Source organism: Felis catus, chromosome D1, assembly GCF_018350175.1.
Source record: "Felis catus isolate Fca126 chromosome D1, F.catus_Fca126_mat1.0, whole genome shotgun sequence".
Taxonomy (NCBI): Eukaryota; Metazoa; Chordata; class Mammalia; order Carnivora; family Felidae; genus Felis; species Felis catus.
In genome coordinates, this window is record NC_058377.1 from 18,364,342 (window position 1) to 18,383,252 (window position 18,911).

Sequence of the window (18,911 nt, forward strand, 5' to 3'; positions counted from 1 at the left end):
CTGTTTACATTATCATTAAGGCTTCCTGTCAACAGTAGGCTATCAGTAAAGTTTCAGGGGAGTTAAAACTTGTAGGCAGATTTTCAACTTTGTGGGATGTTGGTGCCCCTAACCTCTGCGTTGTTCAAGGGTCAGCTGTATCACTCTAACTAAAGGAGTCTTTTTTTTTTTTTTTTTAGAGTTTAAAAAAGGTAAGTCAGTATACTGCCCTAGAAACTTGCTGAATGTTTGTTTGTAGGACATTTTTAGAAGTACATTTGCCTGTGTAATTAATATATTTTTGAAAATCTTATCATTAGTGTAAGGTTACCCCCAAATCCTTTTTAGCCTTAACCTTTTAAAGAATATTTTTATTTGTAACATATATTATTTTTTCCTGCTTGAATTATTAGACTATAGTCCAATTTTATCTTTCTAGAATATTCCATACGATATAACATACAGCCAGGGTTGACAGATTGGTTCATACTATACTTACTATGTTAGGAATAGTTACATTTATTGAATGATGTTGTGCCATTAATTTATTCAGCAAACATTAAGTACCCACTGTGCAGTAGTGAACTATCCCCTGCTTTCATGGAATTTACATCCTATTGGGGAATAGGTAAGGAAGTCAGTTTCTACACTGGGTTCAGTGCTTTACACTGTATCTCATTTATTCCCACCGACAGTCCTGTGAAACAGGTGGGTCCTATTGTCTCTAAGTTACAAATGAGGAAGTGGAGAGTTGGGGAGGTGAAGTAACTTGTCAGACCACACAGCTAGGAAGTGTTGGAACCTGGTTTGAACCTAGCTTTTTTTGACTCTGAAAACAGTCCTATTTCTCATAACGTTTAATCACCACATTTCCTATTTGATGCTTACTACATTTACTGGGCTTTGAACATTTACTTCATACTTTAAGCTCGTTCTTTTTTTCCGGTTGTATTTATAATCTAGTTGTGGTATGTTGGAAGAACCGTGGCTCTGATTTTTAAATCCTAGATTGGGTTCTTGTGATGCTGAGACCTCAGTCAAATTATTTAACATTGCTGAGCCTGACTTTCTTCATTTGTTAAAATGAAAATAGTTTATCTTGCAAGTTGTTTTGAGAATTGAGTGAAATAAGCTTTATCAAAAGAGACTAGTACTATGTAGAGCTAACAGTTAAGGTGAGTAATGCTGATTTCCTTTTTTTAAAAAAATCTTTCCTCCCAAGTTTCTAGCTAAATCGTTAAATTGATGATCATGTTTTCTCTTTTGTTATGGGTGCTTTTTGTTTTTGAGTGTATATAAAGTTTGGTCATCTTCTTTTATCTTATTTTTTTGAGAGAGAGCCAAGTGGGGGAGGGGCAGAGAGAGAGGGACAGAGGATCTGAAGTGGGCTCTGCCCTGACAACAGACAGCCCCATGTAGGGCTTGAACTCACAAACCGAGAGATCATGAAACCACAGGATCATGACCTGAGCTGAAGTCAGACACTCAACCGACTGAGCCACCCAGGTGCCCCCAATTTGGTCATCTTTGAACCAAATTGAAACTGTTTCTTTTTAAAAAAATTTTTTTAAATGTTTTATTTATTTTTGAGACATAGAGCATGAGTGGAGGAGGGGCAGAGAGAGAGGGAGGCACAGAGCCTGACTCAGGGCTTGATCTCACAAACCACAAGATCATGACCTCAGCGGAAGTCAGACGCCCAACTGACTGAGCTGCCCAGGCTCAGTTGAAACTGTTGAAACTGTTTCTTTAAAAAAAATTTTTTTTTTAATGTTTTGTTTATTTTTGAGACATAGAGCATGAGTGGAGGAGGGGCAGAGAGAGAGTGAGACACAGAATCCAAAGCCGGCTCCAGGCTCTGAGCTGTTAGCACAGAGTCTGACTCGGGGCTTGATCTCATGAACCACAAGATCATGACCTCAGCGGAAGTCAGAGGCCTGACTGAGCTGCCCAGGCACCCCAAGTTGAAACTGTTTCTAAGTGATTGTGGTTATGTCAGTTTTGAACACCTGAGCTGTTACCGTGTGTTCTTCAATAAATCTTTAATTAGCCTTAATATTGTACTGAGGACAAAAGGAAGGAGAAATTCAAAGAGAATTACATGACCCAGTCTCAGGTCTCTAGAAACTTGCAGCCTAAAACGTCATCAAAATTATCTTTTCTCCATTTATCAAAGAGAATATCATACAGAACAGAATCAAAAACCTTGCCAAAGGCAACGTGTGAAGTCTTTCTTTTGTACCATTAATTTTCAGTTATGTCACTCTTTCATAGAAAGATTAAATTCTTTGCCAAGATTTGTTGAAATTACTTACGCCCCTCTGTAGGTATCGTCACTAACAGGACTCCCTAATGTGAATGGCCTTTTGCCTGGAGCCCCACTCACTTAAGCTTTATGAGCATGATTGCGATTTTAAAACTCTGATTACTGCCTGATATGCATTTCTTTTTTTCTCCCCAGGTCAGTAAAATTGTGTCAAATGTTCCCCAGTTGGAGTTTCTAAACCTGAGTTCCAACCCTCTGAATTTGTCGGTTTTAGAAAGAACATGTGCTGGGTCCTTCTCTGGGGTTCGCAAACTTGTCCTCAACAACAGCAAAGCTTCTTGGGAGACGGTCCACACGATACTGCAGGAGTTACCCGAGTAAGCTCAGAGAGCATGACGGAGAGGGGGCTGTGTTGCCATCTTTGTTAGTACATAGAATCACTGCTGATCTCCCATCTCAGAAACACTAGAACAGCAGATTGGATGGAGAACGAAGTTAGAAAAATGAAGTACTTAGAAGGAGGGTAATTTAGTAGCATTTTCTTTGGAATACTTGTTTAGTGTTGAGTAGCACCGAGACATAAGATATGTCATCCTTTGGCGAGAAAATATCCCTGAGAAGCACTTATCATTTCTAGATCAACCCACCCTTTCTCCATTTTAATCTTCTGATTACCTGATTTCAGAATTTTGCGTCAGCGCTTTTCTTTGGGACGAAAAGAAAAAATCATACGATCTATAAAATATGTTAACACTCAGATGATTAAGTGTCTCGCTGGCCTGATGGGAAAATGGAACTCTTTTCGATAATTTAAACAAGAAATTATGCTTTTGTTTGTCAGTTTAGAAATGCTTTCTTGCATTTGTTTGTATGTAGCTTTGAATAAACACATGAGTATTCAAAGGAAGCAGCTTAAAGAAATATGTGAAACTGTAGTTTCTTTGTCTAAATATAGAACTTATCAAAGCCTTTTGAATCTGGTCTCACCCCATTTATTCCATCTGAGTTTCTCACCATCCCTCTAATGAGAGTGGTTGCCACTCACTTCACACAACCCCTGGCATGGCAGAGAATGAGCTTGGAGGGCCTGCTTCCCCCTACTGGCCATATGACCGTTGAGAAGCGAATGAACTCCGTTTCCTTGTCTGTAAAATGGGTGTAACTGTATCTACCTGGCAGAAATAGTACAGTCTATAAAGCACTTGGAACAGGGCCTGGCTCAGGGTAGGAATTTAGTAAATGATAGTTAATATTTCTGTTTCCACACATTGCGTTCACATTGTTTCTGGGATTTTCCTCTATCTCCTCTCAACTTTTGCAAGTCTGCCCTTCCTTCAAGGCCATGCAGTCTTCCCTGACTATTCTAACCACAATTTCAATTCCACTCCTATGTGAACTGCTATCTTAGAGTGAGTACTGCCTTATTTAGCATTTAGTTATTTAAGCACAAAATTAATTTAGTGGGTTATCATCCTGGGTTATATCGTTCTCTGCTGTTTTATGTGTTTTGGGTTCTGTGTCTCCAGCTATATTTTAAGCTTTAGAAAGACATCTTTATGTCTTGCCCGCAATACCTACCAGAGCCTCACACACAGTAGGCACTTACTTATTTATGGAATAAATGAAAGTAGGTGCAAAGTAGAAACATAACTGCTTTCAACAATGAAATATTTCCTTTTTTCTCTGCAGTTTGGAGGAGCTCTTCCTGTGCCTTAACGACTATGAAACAGTGTCTTGTCCTTCTATTTGCTGTCATTCTCTTAAACTACTACATATAACAGACAATAACCTCCAAGACTGGACTGAAATACGAAAGTTAGGAGTTATGTTTCCTTCACTGGATACGCTCGTCCTGGCGAACAATCATTTGAATGCTATTGAGGAGCCTGATGATTCACTGGCCAGGTTGTTTCCTAATCTGCGATCCATCAGCCTCCACAAGTCAGGTGAGGTACATGCAAATTGATCTGAGCTTACACATGAGATCAATGATAGTGTATTTCTCTCAGTCACGGCTCTGCCTCCTTGTAGGATGCGTTTTCAAGAGTGACATGCAGGTGCCAGTTGATTAGCTAAATTTAGGGCGTCCGTGTTCGTAGATGATAAATACCAAGTGGCATAGCATCTTATTAGCTGTTTATGTTTTATATGCTGAAGAGGTCATACCATGAAAGGAGTGAGACAGATTGATGAGTTGGACAGTAAAAGGCAGAGTCAGAGTACAAGGAATGACAAACTAGCCCATTTTGTCTGGATTCAGGTTAAGGAATTTCAACCTACCGTACCCTCTAAGTGTTTACTTTTCTCTTCTAGTAGCCAGTTTGCTGCCATTTGATTCTGTGTCTCCCAGAAATGAGTATTTTTAGCCTATTTTTTTTTAACTAATAAACTTTATGTTTTAGAGCAGTTTTAAATTCATAGCAGAATTGAGCAGGAAGTACCGAGTTCCCGCATACTCTGCACCCCCCCCCCCCGCCCACGCACAACCTACCCACTCTCAACATTCCAGCACCAAAGTGATACATCTGTTAATCGAGCCTACATTTTCACATCATCACCCAAAGTCCGTATCTCACATGAGGGCTCACTCTTGGTGTTCTGTGCTTGGGACAAACATGGAATGACATGTATCTGTCCCTATAGTATCATACATAAAAGTTTCACTGCCCTAACAATCCACTGGGTTTTGCCTGTTCGTCTCTCCATACGCCCAATCCCTGGCAAACAGCAGAGACCTTTTGACTGTCTCCATAGTTTTGCCTTTTCCAGAATGTCATATAGTTGGACTCATACAGTATGTGGCCTTTTCAGATAAGCTTCTTTCACTTCATAATACGCATTTAAGTGTCCTCTATATCTTCTCATGGCTTGATAGCTCATTTCTTTTCAGCGCTGAGTGACTTTCCATTGTGTGGCTCTGCCACAGTTTGTTTATCCATTCACAAGCTGAAGGACATCTTGGTTGCCTCGAAGTTTTGGCAATTATTAATAAAGCCGCTGTAAACCTCTGTGTGCGGGGTTTTGTGTGGACAATAAGTTTTCATTTCATCTGGGTAAATGCCAAGGTGCGCGGTTGCCGGATCATACAGTGAGAATATGTGTAGTTTTATGAGACACTGCCTGCTGCCTTCCAAAGTGGCCGCCCCACTTGGCGTGCCACCAGCCACGAATGAGACTTGCTGCCGCTCCTCATCTTTGTCAGCATTATGTGCTGTGGGTGTGTTGGATTTCGGCCATTCTAGGTGTGTGCTGGTGGAATCTTGTTTTACTTTGCAATTCTGTAATGACCTATGATGTCAGGCATCTTTTCCCATGCTTATTTGCCATCTTGGGGAGGTGTCTGTCTGGGTCATTTGCTCGTTTTTTAGTTCAGGTTGTTTATTTCCTTACTGTTGAGTTTTAAGAGTTCTTTGTGTATTTTGGACAACAATCCCTTATCAGATGTGTTTTTAACCAATCTCTTCTTCCAGTTGGTGACTTTTCTTCTCATTCTCTTGACATTGTCTTTCGGCCCATTTCTTAAAACCTATGTAGCTAAAAACAACTCTAATCTACAATTGAAAAAACGCACAGCTTAATTTGCCATGGAAGTCATAAGGGTGGGAATGAGGTTTTAAAAACCAGTGTTTTGCATAAGGAAGCTGCTTATGACACAACTGAAGGGAAGAGAACAGTGGTGGCTTGGGACAGTACACACCAGAGCCCTCATGTATCACTCCTCTGCTTACCCTTGCTTCAGGTTGATGGAGAGAGGAAGGGGCTGTGTTGTTCTCTGAAATAGACTGAGCCTGTTATAAAATTGACCACGTTCATTATTACAGGCATGTTTTTCCTGGAAGTGCCAACTATTGACTTGGATGATATATTTGCTCACGGGCCATAGGAAGACTTTTCTTTTAGCACTAAGTAATCTTAATCTATTGCATGTTCTCATGACCCAATGGTTCAGGTTGTCTGTTTTTGCTTTTGTTTGTTTGTTTTGCTTTTAAAATCTGTTTTCCCTGTCCCCAAAATGAGGGCAGTATGTAAGAAAGATATTATTTATTTTCTGGCTCTATTGAACTTGCCCCATTTTAGAATTTGTTAGGTAAAAATTTGAGTTCGACAGTATTAACTCTGATCAGTAGTTATGTTCTGTGAGTCTGTGTCTGGTGAAAAAGTTGACCACGTCCCCCTTTTAATGTAATCATGGCATACATCGTGCTTATAGAAACCGGCAGTGACCCTCTTTACAAGGCCATTTGGATGGACAATCAGTACCTTAGTAGGATGTTGGAGAATGAAGCTCTCTTCTCCTTGACCACTGGAATCATAGGGAGAGGAGCGGCTCTAGGGAAGTTTTTATGGTGTTTGACTGTATTCTGTTCTGTCGTTGCATGTAAGAAGATTTTCAGGATCTCTAACTAGTTTACGATCATTTTTAACATTTCAGAAATTAATTGAAGCAGTTTTTTCTATGTTAATCTTCTTTTTTGTGTGCTTTTCTGGATTTACTTAAATGATATATTTCTCAAATCAGGTTTGCAGTCCTGGGAAGACATTGACAAACTAAATTCATTCCCCAAACTTGAAGAAGTGAGATTATTAGGAATTCCTCTTCTGCAGCCCTATACCACCGAGGAGCGGAGGAAATTGGTAATAGCCAGGTCTGTTGTCTGATGACTCTCCTTGCTTCTCTCGGGCCTTGTTTCATTAAAGGGATGGTGCGCTAATGAGCGGGAGTGCACCATACGTTTCCCCGTCTCTTGAACAGACAGCACTTGAAGGGGCTGCGTCTGTGGCTCCAAATCCCAGAAGAAAGAGAACACAGTGTGATGAGAAAAATGTGAAAAGTAATTGGCCTGCCAAGAGCACTGAAACATTCCCTCACAAATCTATCCTATTTTTACACTTTTTAATACTTAACAATATTTGAAGCCCTGTTTTGGATTATGGAGAAAAAGTAGGTATACTAGGGAATGAGTTCTGTTTTAGTTGTATTTATTTTCTCTGTTAACATAGTGTCATTTAAAGCGTAAATACCTAAAAATTGGATGGTTTCAGTTCTATGAAACTTAAGAGAGCAGCATCTGTGTTTTCTCCTTGAATATAGATTGACTTAAACATGACTACCACACGGCTGTGTTCTTCCTCTGGCTCCCCTGCCTCTCGTGTCTCCATCTCTGCCTCTCCCAGACTACTGAAATGAGTGTTTATTTTTGTATAAGCCTTTAGCAGCAGTAAGATTTTGGCTGAGATGTAAAGGGCCGTGAGGCTTTCATTTGTTCTCTTTGCGTGCCATACATAGTGGTTTTGAAAGGGGCTTTAAGTTCCCTAAAGAAGAGTGGTTCTTCAAAACAGATGAACATAGGGGAAAAAAAGAGAAGAGAGGGGCCAACCAGAAAACACTCTTAACTGTAGAGAACACACTGAGGTTTGCTGGAGGTGAAGGTGATGGGTATTAAGGAGGGCACTTGTGGTGAGCACCAGGTATTGTATATAAGTGGGGAATCACCAGATTCTCGTGCAGCTAATATTACATCCATGTTAACTAACTGGAATTTAAATAAAAACTTGAAAAACGAAAAAATTTAAAAAAGCAGAGTATTCTTTAAACAGGGTATTGCTCTTTCTACCCAGCTAACACCTAACAGATCCTTACTGCTTTGCAACATACACGTTAATATCTCACTGAAGAAATACATTTCAGCGTAGTTTCCTTCTATAAAGAATAAGTCTTGTAGTAGGCCTTATACTTTATTTTCTTCACGTAATTCTGTTGTAAATATAGTAAATTGATTCCTGTACTGTCTACTCTGTAGACCTCTGCTGTCCACTATGGTACCATTAGCTATGTGTGACTTTTGAACACTTGAATTATGGCTAGTCTGAATCGAGATGTGCTCTAAGTGTAAAAATATACACGGGATTTCAAATACTTTATATGAAAAAGAGAACATTAAGTATCCTATTAGTTGTTTGTTAGTATTGATCGCAGGTTGAAATGATTAAATCCTGGATATAGTGGGTTAAATAAAAATATATCCTTAAAATTAATTTCACCTGTTGTATTTTTATTTTTTTAAATATGGCTACTAGAGGGGCGCCCAGTGGCTCAGTCAGTTAAGTGTTCGACTCTTGATTTTGGCTCAGGTCATGATCTCACAGTTCATGGGATCAAGCCCCATGTCGGGCTCTGTGCTGACAGCACAGAGCCTACTTGGGATTCTCTCTCTCTCTCACACTCTGACCCTCCCCTCCTCGTGTTCTCTCTCTCTGTCTCTTTTCTCTCTTCTCTCTTTCTTGCTCTCTCTGTTTCTCCCAGAAAATAAATGAATATTTTTAAATAAATAAGGCTACTAGAAAATTTAAAATTACATATGTGGCTTGGATTATATTTAAGTTGGACAGTGCTAGCTAGAATCTTATTTTGAAAGGTAAGGTATAATTATAAAAGGTCAGTGTCACATCTAAAAATGAAACTTTAGGGGAACCTGGGTGGCTCAGTGGGTTAAGCATCCAACTCTTGGTTTCAGCTCAGGTCATGATCTCACAGTTCTCAGTTGGAGCCCCGTGTCAGTCTCTGTGCTGACAGTGCATAGCCTGCTTGGGATTCTCTCTCCCTCTCTGCCCCTTCCCTGCTCACTCTCTCTGTCTCTGTCTCTCTGTCTCTGTCTCTCTCTCTCTCTCTCAAAATAAATAAATAAATAAATAAATAAATAAATAAATAAATAAATAAATAAATTTTTAACGAGACTTTAGACATTTTGGATCCTTTTATTCTATACCACTTTAGTTCATGTAGGTAGTTGTACATAAGCAGAGTTACATCAAATGTGTCCTTTCAAGAGAATAAGACTGGGCCTCAAACCAATGATTTTATTTCGAAAGCTGAATATTCTTAGTATCTTAACATGTCTTTATTTTGGTTTTTACTTACAGATTGCCATCCGTCTCCAAACTTAATGGCAGTGTTGTTACTGATGGTGAGCGAGAAGATTCGGAGAGATTTTTTATCCGTTACTATGTGGATGTTCCACAGGAAGAAGTGCCATTCAGGTAAAAACTACTCATCAGTTTAGCTACATTTTAGCAAGTATTGAGGCAATTTAAGAACTGTTGCTTTAGAGCAAATCTAATAATTTGTTACGCGACCCTTGTAGAGGACTTTGGTGATAGGTTAAAAAAAAAAAAAAAGGAAGAAACACAAAGCAAACCCATTTTATCTCGTTTTCCACAGTGTGTTTCTTCTAACCTTGCACTTGTATTAAGAATGGTCGGGTAAGTATTTGACCACTTCCACCCCCATGCTCCATGTCATTGATTCCTGTTTGATTCTCTTCTCCAGGGACACATCTTCACCTACCCAAAAACTGGTCTCTTCTTTCACATTGACCTGCTTTCAGGATATACTAGGTTCTGCAGTTTGGAAGATTTGGCAAATAGGCATTAGGTTTCGAGAATACGGGGAAAGGACTAGAAAACAGACTCTTAAGGAAATACTAAAGGAATTAGCATGGTTGAGTATGAAGAGAAATGCGGAGGGCTGAATTAGTAATCACCTTTAAGTATACGAAGAGTTACTACACATAGTTTGAGGAGCAACTACCTTTTTTTTATGTTTGCTTATTAAATAAAAATAAATAAAAATTTGAGTATAGTTGGCACACAATGTCACATTAGTTACAAGTGTGCAACAGAGAGATTCAACAAGTGTGTGTGTTGTGCTGCACTCACCACCAGTGTGGCTACCGTCCGGGACCATACAACACGATCACAATACCATTCGTTACATTCTGCGTCCTGTACCTTTCACTCATGGCATCATTGGGAGCCTGTCTCCTCCTGTCCCCTTTGCCCGTTTTGCCCATTCCCCTTCCCCCTTCCTCCGGCAACCACCAGTTTGTTCTCTGTGTTTACAGGTCAGATTCTGCTTTTTGCTTTGTTTGTTTTGGTTTTTAGATTCCACATGCAAGTGAAATCACATGGCATTTGTCTTTATCTTATTTATTTCACTTAGTTTAATATCCTCTAGGTACATCCATGTTGTCACAAATGGCAAAAAAAATGTCATTCTTTTTTATGGCTGAGTAATAGTTCAGCGTGTGTGTGTGTGTGTGCGCACGCGTGCGTGCGCGTGCTTGTGCACGTGCCACATCTTTATCCACTCATCTACCGATGGACACTTGAGTTGCTTCCGTATTTTGGCTATTGTAAATAATGCTGCAGTGAACATAGAGGTGCACATATCTTTTCAAATTAATGTATTTTTAATTCTTTGGATAAGTACCCAAAAGTGGGATAGCTGGATCATATGGTATTTCGAGTCTTAACTCTTTGAGGGACCTCCATACTGTTTTCCACAATGGCTACACCAATTTACATTCCCACCATAGTGCATGAAGGTTGGGAAGGAGCTACATTTAATACTCTGTAAATGTAAAAGGAAATGTAACAGGTATGACATAGGTAAACATACAAGGAAAAAATATCCCCCAAAACTGGTTTTTAGGTGTTGGCAACTAGAACCACTAAGCAAAAATGTTCTATGCTTTCCTTAATGACTTTAACAAATAACACGAATCACATTAGACAAGCAGGATGCAAGTTAGGACTGAATGGGAGTCTAGTCAGTTGATCTTCTGGTTATAAATTTCTGTGATTCCAATTCATCCTTACTAAATATATCTAATTTTCCCCAGAGTTTTCTATTACTTACAGCTTTGAGGGGGTTAACATTCTATAAGGCTTAACTAGTACCGTATAAAAAGATTCTGTGGTTTTTTTAGTAGTATTTTAAAGCATAAACATTTTAAAAATATGAGACAAATTAAGATTTTTGAAGATTGCCTTTTAAAATCAGCTAAGGACGGCCAAATAGGGAGAAATAAATATTACCATGCCTTTTAATACAACCTAGAAATAATAGGTTAAGCGGCATGACCTTTTTTTTTTTTTTTTTTTTTTTTTTTTTTTTTGTAAAACATGACCTAACATCTATAGTTTTACTTGATTCACTCTAACTTATTAACGGGAGAAGTAAATATTTGGGCTTTGAGCATAAGCCCATCATTCTAGTTTATTTAATTTCCAGCCTGCTGCAGGAAGCAGTGCACATATAGGCAGTACGTTGTTTTCTGTCCTGACGGCATAATTTTCCTAAAGTGCGTATATACCTCTGCACTAGTCCGTGTTCTTGAATTCGGGTCACGGCCATCATCTTCAACCACAGGAGGAATTTAGTGGAAGGATATTGAGAAACTGTGCGAGAATTGTTAGGCAAGCTGCAGAACCAGGCATAGACAGGAGCCAGGGGCAGCAAGAGCAGCCAAGGTGTCGCTTGGTGTTTGGCCTCACGTGTCTCTGCTGGCACCGTCCTCCCTAGTCACCACAGTGCTGGACTTCACCGCCGGACACTTGTGGTTGTGCAGGCTGTGCTGGAAATAATCTCTCGCTGACCTTTGCCTCTGTGTCTGACCAATTGATTGGCCGTGTTTAGGGTACGTGCTCACATTTTGTCTTCAAAGAGATAGGGACAGGGATTACCTGTTCCACTTTGGCTTCTGCAGTGAGAGGTAGAATCCTGCTTTGCCTGATCTTGGGACTTTTCCCCAAACAGGAGCAATTCAGCAAAAAGAACCTCTATTATAGTCTGCCATTTTGACTTTCCAACATCTATGAGGATACCTTTTCCTCAAGTTCTGCATATAAAAAATTATTCTTACCTGTCCTAATGTAGTCCTTGTACAAATGAAAACACATTTCTTTCTCCCTGAAATGAGATAACCTGTTTATTCTAATCCTAAAGACTATGACCAATGAGCTACTGTAAAAGATTCAAGCTATTTTAATTACCTCTCTGGCCTTGCTGCCTGTTTATGGAATTATGCCTCCTTTCCCACTCACTAGTGGTTAAATGTCACTGCTTAGTGTCTTCCACTTTTCTTGAAATTGAAATGAGCAAACTGATGTCAGTGCCTTACTGGTCTGTAAACTATTTTTCACAGGTGTGAGTGTTCTACTCATGAATGTATTTTTCAAGGCCTTGGAAAAGGAAGTGTCTTCTAGGTCCTTTGGTTCATAGATGGAGAATGAGTGAAGGAATAACATGGGTGGCAATAATTTCCATCATTCCTGTGTCCTAAAGTGTTTTATTTTCTCCTTCCACATTATCCCCTAAATTGGTGGCATCTCAACTTTGTTTAGCATAGACCACCATGAGTCCAATTTCTAATCATCCAACTAGACAAAATTTTAGAACCACTTCCAGCCACTAAAGCTACCTTTTTGAACTCAGAACCTCTGGTACTGTACTTACATCAACAAAATCAGCTAGATCTAACATTGCTTCTCCTTCGTGGGTCAGCACACTCGGAATCTATTCCTGTACTTATTTCCTGCATTCGGTCCACGTAAATGACCGAATTCTTGCAATTCCTTTGATGTTTTTGTAATCAACCCCACAGAGCACGCTGTGATCTGATGGTAATGGAGCAGAGTGTGTGTGTGTGTGTGTGTGTGTGTGTGTGTGTGTGTGTGTGTGGAAGGATGAGGCAAATAGGGATTTGTTCACTCTTGCAAGGTAATTCCCTTAGGCAGGGGTTTCTCCCGCCTTCTCAAGCAAGAGAGGAACAGTCTCTTTAGGCCTGCTAGCCAGGGGCCTGAGTGAGGATTAGGGATTCAGGATGTTCCCGAGCCCTCAGAGTCTTCCTATGTACCTCTGCTCCAGTTCGTTCTCCTCCCCATCCCCACTCTTTCCGGTCCGTGCTTCAGCTTTCGTAGAACAGTCCCGATACGGATACAGATTTAACTGGCCTGTAATTCAGCAACCTGGGGCATCAAACTGTGTGCATTTGTTTTTAATAGCTACCTCAGCTTTATTGTTGTAAGAGAAAAGACCCTTTTCTTTAAAGTACCTGGGTTTCAGTCTGCTTTGAGCCTAGTTCCTAGGGATTTGACCTTAATATTCTCTTGATTCAGGTTGTCTTATGCCCTTAGAGTTAGCAGATGCTCTGCCTCATAGTCTTGAATTCTTCCTAGCGTTCACATTGTTTTATTCTTGGCAGCACTCTCTGAATCACCTAGAGCTTTCCATGGGGCCACAAGTGGTCATGAGTTACTTCACTACACCATGTCAAGGCCTTTGCACAGTCCCTTCCGTGAACACTAAGACGACGTTCGCTGGGCCTGCTAGGCCAAAAACCAATTTCAAATTGCCTATAATTACCTGCAGGGCTCTTGCTGGTAATCTCCCTGGTGCCAGTTTCTGAGTGCACACAACAGAAATCAACTCTGGCCAACTTCAGTAGGGTATGAATTTAGTAAAAGAACAATGAATACTATGTAGCTCACAGAATTGACAGGAAGATTAGAAAATCAGGCTTAGGCAGGATTGTTGGAAAGCCAGGCACAGCCAAGATTTCTACATCTCTCTCTACAGACTCTGGTCACTGGTCAGTCATCAACACGCTGCTAGACTTCATTGCCCCCACACATTTACAGTCATGCCTTTGAATTCTTGATTTTTCTGTATCTGCTATGAATAATCACTGTTAGACCTTGTGTCTTTGCATTTCCAGTTACAGTTAGGTACGTTTGTTACCTTCCTGTGTTTTGGCTTTCAGGGAAAGAAGAAAGAGTATTTACTCCTCTTTAGTTTTGTAGTGGAAAATAGTTCCTACTTCGGATCTGTCTGGGGTTTCCCTCAAATCAGATGCTGGACAGCTAAAGTTGACATATATCCACTATAGTACCTGTTCCCTAATAGTTTTTTTGTTTGTGTGTTTGTTTGTTTGTTTTCATAAATCCTCCAGTAGAATGATCTGCTCCGGTAGAGCAAATATTTTTTGAGCCATTGTAATGCGCTAGGAACTGTGTTAGGCAATTGAAAAAGAACTGTAATACCATTCATCCTGATATCAAGATGGAATGATAGATAAGCATGGAGGAATTTGTATTAAAATGCATTTATTATGAATTAAGAATACTGATCTATAAAGGTGTTTACTATGGCTATCATTTTTTTAATTGTCTTCCAAATTATATGCATAATCTCTCCCTAAAATACCGATGAACAGTGAATAACACAGTGTCTAGGTAGTAAAAGGTGAAAATTTGACTCTGGATAATTCAATAATTCATACAGAACCACATTTGAACTTTAGTTTCCAGGTAGGATGGAAGTATCCATTTATTTTGGAGAAATAAAATCCATTTGACCACGGATTTTTTAAAAACCAGTGCTTAACTTGATTTTCCTATAAATTCTGACTTCTACCAACATCTTTTTCCAATTGTTAGGCTCCCTCAGCTTTTCCTTCTCCTTCCATTAAACATGTAATACTTGTATTCAACTTAGACGTAAGAAAAGGTAGCCAGTATGTCTTTCAAGGGCATGAATAAAAAGCCATTATGATCAGTTGAATGTCCTTTATGGTAGCAAAGTTATTTTGTGAGTCAGTTGTATTACTCACACACATCTGTTTCCATGTGATTAGTCGTTTTAGCAACAGAAGACTTTATAAAGATGATCCATAAATTTACATATTCTGTTTTTCTCCCTCAGACTACAACACTAGCTCCAGTTACCTGAACGATTTCAATTTTTTTATGATGAACAGAATAAAATGTTTAGAGGACAAAAGGGAGATACGCTTAATTAAGGCTTTTGTAATTTCTTACAGATGCTCAGCTATCCTTTTTATTGTTTTCTGTTGATAGGTGGAGCTGGAAGTCTGTCGTTTACTGTAGATGTTCATGGTAATAATGGACTAACACAGAAAAACGAGCAGTTGCTTATATGTTTCATGTGGATTTACTTTGTGAGATAATAGAAGGCAAAAACTTTCTGTTCCTGATTCTTGACCTTTAAACATCATAGTGTTTGCTTTTCCAATCAATGGACTCTTTCTTTTGAAGCCTTCATCTGTGCCTTGTCTTTTCGTGGCTTGTGTAGCAGTGGTGTGCTATTTCCAAATAAGTTCCGTGTGTGCTGCAGGGGGCTGAAAAGATGTCCTCACTGGGCTGGTTGTATTTCATTTATTGGACTCTCAGATTTTACCAGAGGAACTTCTAGGAAGTAACTCTGGATTCTAGCTGGGTTTCAAAGGGCAGTTAGTTTAACTTATTTACTGAACACTTGCTGTGAACCAAGAGGCTGTGGGGCCAGAAGTGGGAGGCAAAGAGACAAAAAAGTACTGTCTGCTCTCAAGAAGCTTGCCATCTGGGCTAAGCTAAAGACGTATCTCCTTTGCTGGCTCCTGTTCATGTTCTCCACCTCTAAAAATAAAGATACCATAGGATTTGGTCCTCGGACCTCTTCTCTTTTGTACTCATCCTTAGGTACTTTTATCCAGTCCTGCGTCTTTACGTGCCTCCTCTGTTCTAATAACTGCCAGATTCATTCCTCCAGCTCTGCTCTGCCCCTGAGTTTCAGCCTAGTATTTCCAAAGGCCTACCTGACATCTCCACCTGAATGTTTAAACCTGTTGTGTCCCAAACCAAACTTCCGATACCCTCCCTTACCTTTCTCTGGCCCCTGCCTCTACTGCCACGTCTGTTCCTCTGCAAGTTTTCCATCGCTCGTTTTTCCAGTTGCCAGGGACAAAACCTCAGAGTTGTCCCTGATTTCCTTCTCCCATACTCCACATCTAGTCGATTAGGTTTTTTTCTTTCAGTACCACTTCCAAAAATATATAGGCAATCTGTCTATTTCTTACCATTCATTTTAGGTCAAGCTTCCATCGTGTCTTACCTGCGTTATTCTAGCACCCTCCTATATGGTCTCCCTCAATTCACCTTGCCCCTGTGGCTTATTCTCCACCTGCGAGCCAGTTTATCAGAGCTCAAGTTTATTTAAAAAACAAAAAACGAAAAAGCCTTCCCGTGCTGTTCCTGAAACCCATCAAGCACACTCCCACCTCAGGCCTTTGTACTTTTTCCCTCTGTGGAATGCACAAGGTTAACTGCATGGCTTTCTCTCTTTGGGATACCTTATCAGAGACTCCTCCCTGACCAGCTGATCTTAAACAGTGCGACTCTGTCTCCTGCAATTCTCTTAACCTACTTTTATTTTTCTTATTTAGCAACACCTGACTTGCATTTTTTATACACTGCTGGCCTCCCCACACTCTACTGTAAGTTCTGTAAAGGCAGGGACTTCTGTTTTGTACTTGGCCCTACCCTCAACGCCTAGGGTGGTGCCTGACAAAACAGCCAAAATAGCTCAGTAAAATGACTGAATCTCCGCATATGCTCAGGGAGCACGAAGCAGGGTTACTCTGCTCTGCTGGAAAAGGTGGTACTTCCTAGACAATGAATGAGTCAACCTGGTGAAGGGGAGGGGAGAATGTTCCAGACAGAAGGGCAAAAAAGGAAATAACTCCTGATGTGTAGTGATCTGCAGTGGTTTGAAATGCTTTGTGGGAAGTAGCCACAGTAGTCCTGGGCGGGAAGGTAGGAGCCAGGGCAGGCCCTTAAAGACCTTGGTATGCCATGCCAGGACACTAGGACTTTTTCTTGCATGCAGTGGAAAATCATTGAGACATTTCAAGTGGGGAAGTTCCTCGGGCAGATTGTGGTTTCTATTTCGAGGGAGAAGCTTAGAGAGAACTAGTTAATAACTGAAACTTTGGTAAGGCAAATGTGCACTGGGGGTGGCTTATGTCCTTATGCAGAGGAACACGTGAGGACCAAATTCCATTGTGGAATTTGAAATAGTCCTTAGAAAACGCACGGGGAAGTTCTTGTTTTCTGATATGTATAGCCCTGATTTATCTAGGGGTATAAGAGTATCATTTTTAGAGAAAAAGAAACCTACACGTTTGTGAATCTGTGCAAGTTAAAGCGTACTATCGTTTTTGCCTCGCCATTTATCAAATGTCTGTCTGCATTGCCTATATTTATCAGTTTTTCCTTTATGTTGTTTGCTTTATCTCAATTTCCTCTGCGTGAATTTAAATTGCTTATTTAGTACTGAACTAATATCGGTCTTCCTCTGTTAAGTTTTAAAGAGAAACAAAAAGAAAAACCATGTAACTTTTAGTAATCAACATATCATGTGAACATAAGGGAAAGGAAGCAAAAATAATATAAAAACAAGGAGGGGGACAAAACATAAGAGATTCTTATTAAATATAGAGAACAAACTGAGGGGTGCTGGAGGGATTGTGGGTGGGCGGATGGGCTAAATGGGTAAGAGGCATTAAGGAAGACAACTTGTTGGGATGAGCACTGGGTGTTCTACGTAGGGGATGAATCACTGGAATCTACTCCTGAAATCATTATTGAACTATGTGCTAACTAACTTGGATGTAAATAAAAAAAAAAAAATCAACATATCATGTATCTTTTACGGTTCAACTGTTTCTTTGGGGGAGGCGGTTGGTGGTTTTTTGTTTTTTTGTTGTTTGTTACGTTTTTATTTTAATCACCTGGTGCTCATCACACATGTGCCCTCCTTAATCCCCATCACCTATTTCACTCATACCCACCCCTTCCATCTGGTAACGATCAGTTTTGTTCTCTATAGGTAAGAAGAGTCTGTTTATTGGTTTGTGTCCCTCTTTTTTCTTCTGTGCTCCTTTGTTTTGTTTCTTAAATTCCACATTTGAATGAAATCATATAGTATTTGTCTTTCTCTGACTGACTTATTTCACTAGCATTATACTGTCTAGCTCCATCCATGTCATTGCAATTAGCAAAATTTCATTCTTTTTTATGGCTGAATAATATTCTTTTGTATGTATATACCACATCTTTTTTACCCTTCATCAGTCACTGGACATTTGGGCTGCTTCTGTATCTTGGCTATTGTAAATAATGCTGCTGTAAACATAGGAGTGTATGTGTCCCTTTGATACAGTATTTTTGATTAGTATTTTTGTATTCTTTGGGTAGATACCAGTAGTGTGATTGCTGGATCGTAGGGCACTTCTATTTTTCACTTTCTGAGGAACCTCCATATGTTTTCCAGAGTATCTGCACTAGTTTGCATTCCCACCAGCAGTATACCCAAGGTTCCTTTTTCTCCAGATCCTTGCCCAAACCTGTTGTTTCTTCTGGTTTGGAATTTAGCCGTTCTGACAGGTGTGAGGTGTTGTCTCATTGTAGTTTTGATTTGTATTTCTCTGACAATAAGTGATGATGAGCATCTTTTCATGTGTCTGTTGGGCATCTGGGTGTCTTCTTTGGAGAAATGTCTGTTCATGCCTTCTGCCCATTTTTAACCGGATTATTTGCTTTTTGGGTGATGCATTTTAGAAGTTCTTTATATATTTTGGAACTAAACCTTTGTCGGATATGTCATTTGCAAATATCTTCTCCTACTCAGTAGGTTGTTTTTTAGTTTTGTTGACTGTTTTCTTCACTGTACAGAAGCTTTTTATTTTAATGTAGTCCCAGTAGTTTATTTTTGCTTTTGTTTCCCTTGCCTCAGGGGACCTATCTACTGCTGATGTCACAGACATACTGCCTGTGCTCTCTTCAAGGATTTTTATGGTTTCAGGTCTCACATTGAGGTCTTTCATCCATTTTGAATTTATCTTTGTGTCTGGTGTAGGAAAGTGGTCCAGTTTCATTCTTTTGCATGTTGCTGTCCAGTTTTCTCAACGTCATTTGTTGAAGATGTTTCTTTTTGTTTTTGATGATAGTGGGGAGGAAGTGAATTCACTGATTTGGGGGATCTCTT

At 39.8% G+C, this 18,911-nt stretch overlaps 1 protein-coding gene across 3 annotated transcripts in view; it reads left to right on the forward strand.

Moving 5' to 3' along the window:
* The window catches only part of TECTA (tectorin alpha), a 161,446-nt gene that overhangs the window by 33,091 nt on the left and 109,444 nt on the right, over window positions 1–18,911 (forward strand). For all 3 annotated transcript variants that reach the window (XM_023239201.2, XM_023239199.2, XM_023239200.2), the window contains 4 exons: window positions 2,441–2,622; window positions 3,935–4,191; window positions 6,765–6,891; window positions 9,167–9,283. In XM_023239201.2, the coding sequence (XP_023094969.2) occupies window positions 2,441–2,622; window positions 3,935–4,191; window positions 6,765–6,891; window positions 9,167–9,283 (683 nt within the window). The remainder of the gene's footprint in view (window positions 1–2,440; window positions 2,623–3,934; window positions 4,192–6,764; window positions 6,892–9,166; window positions 9,284–18,911) is intronic.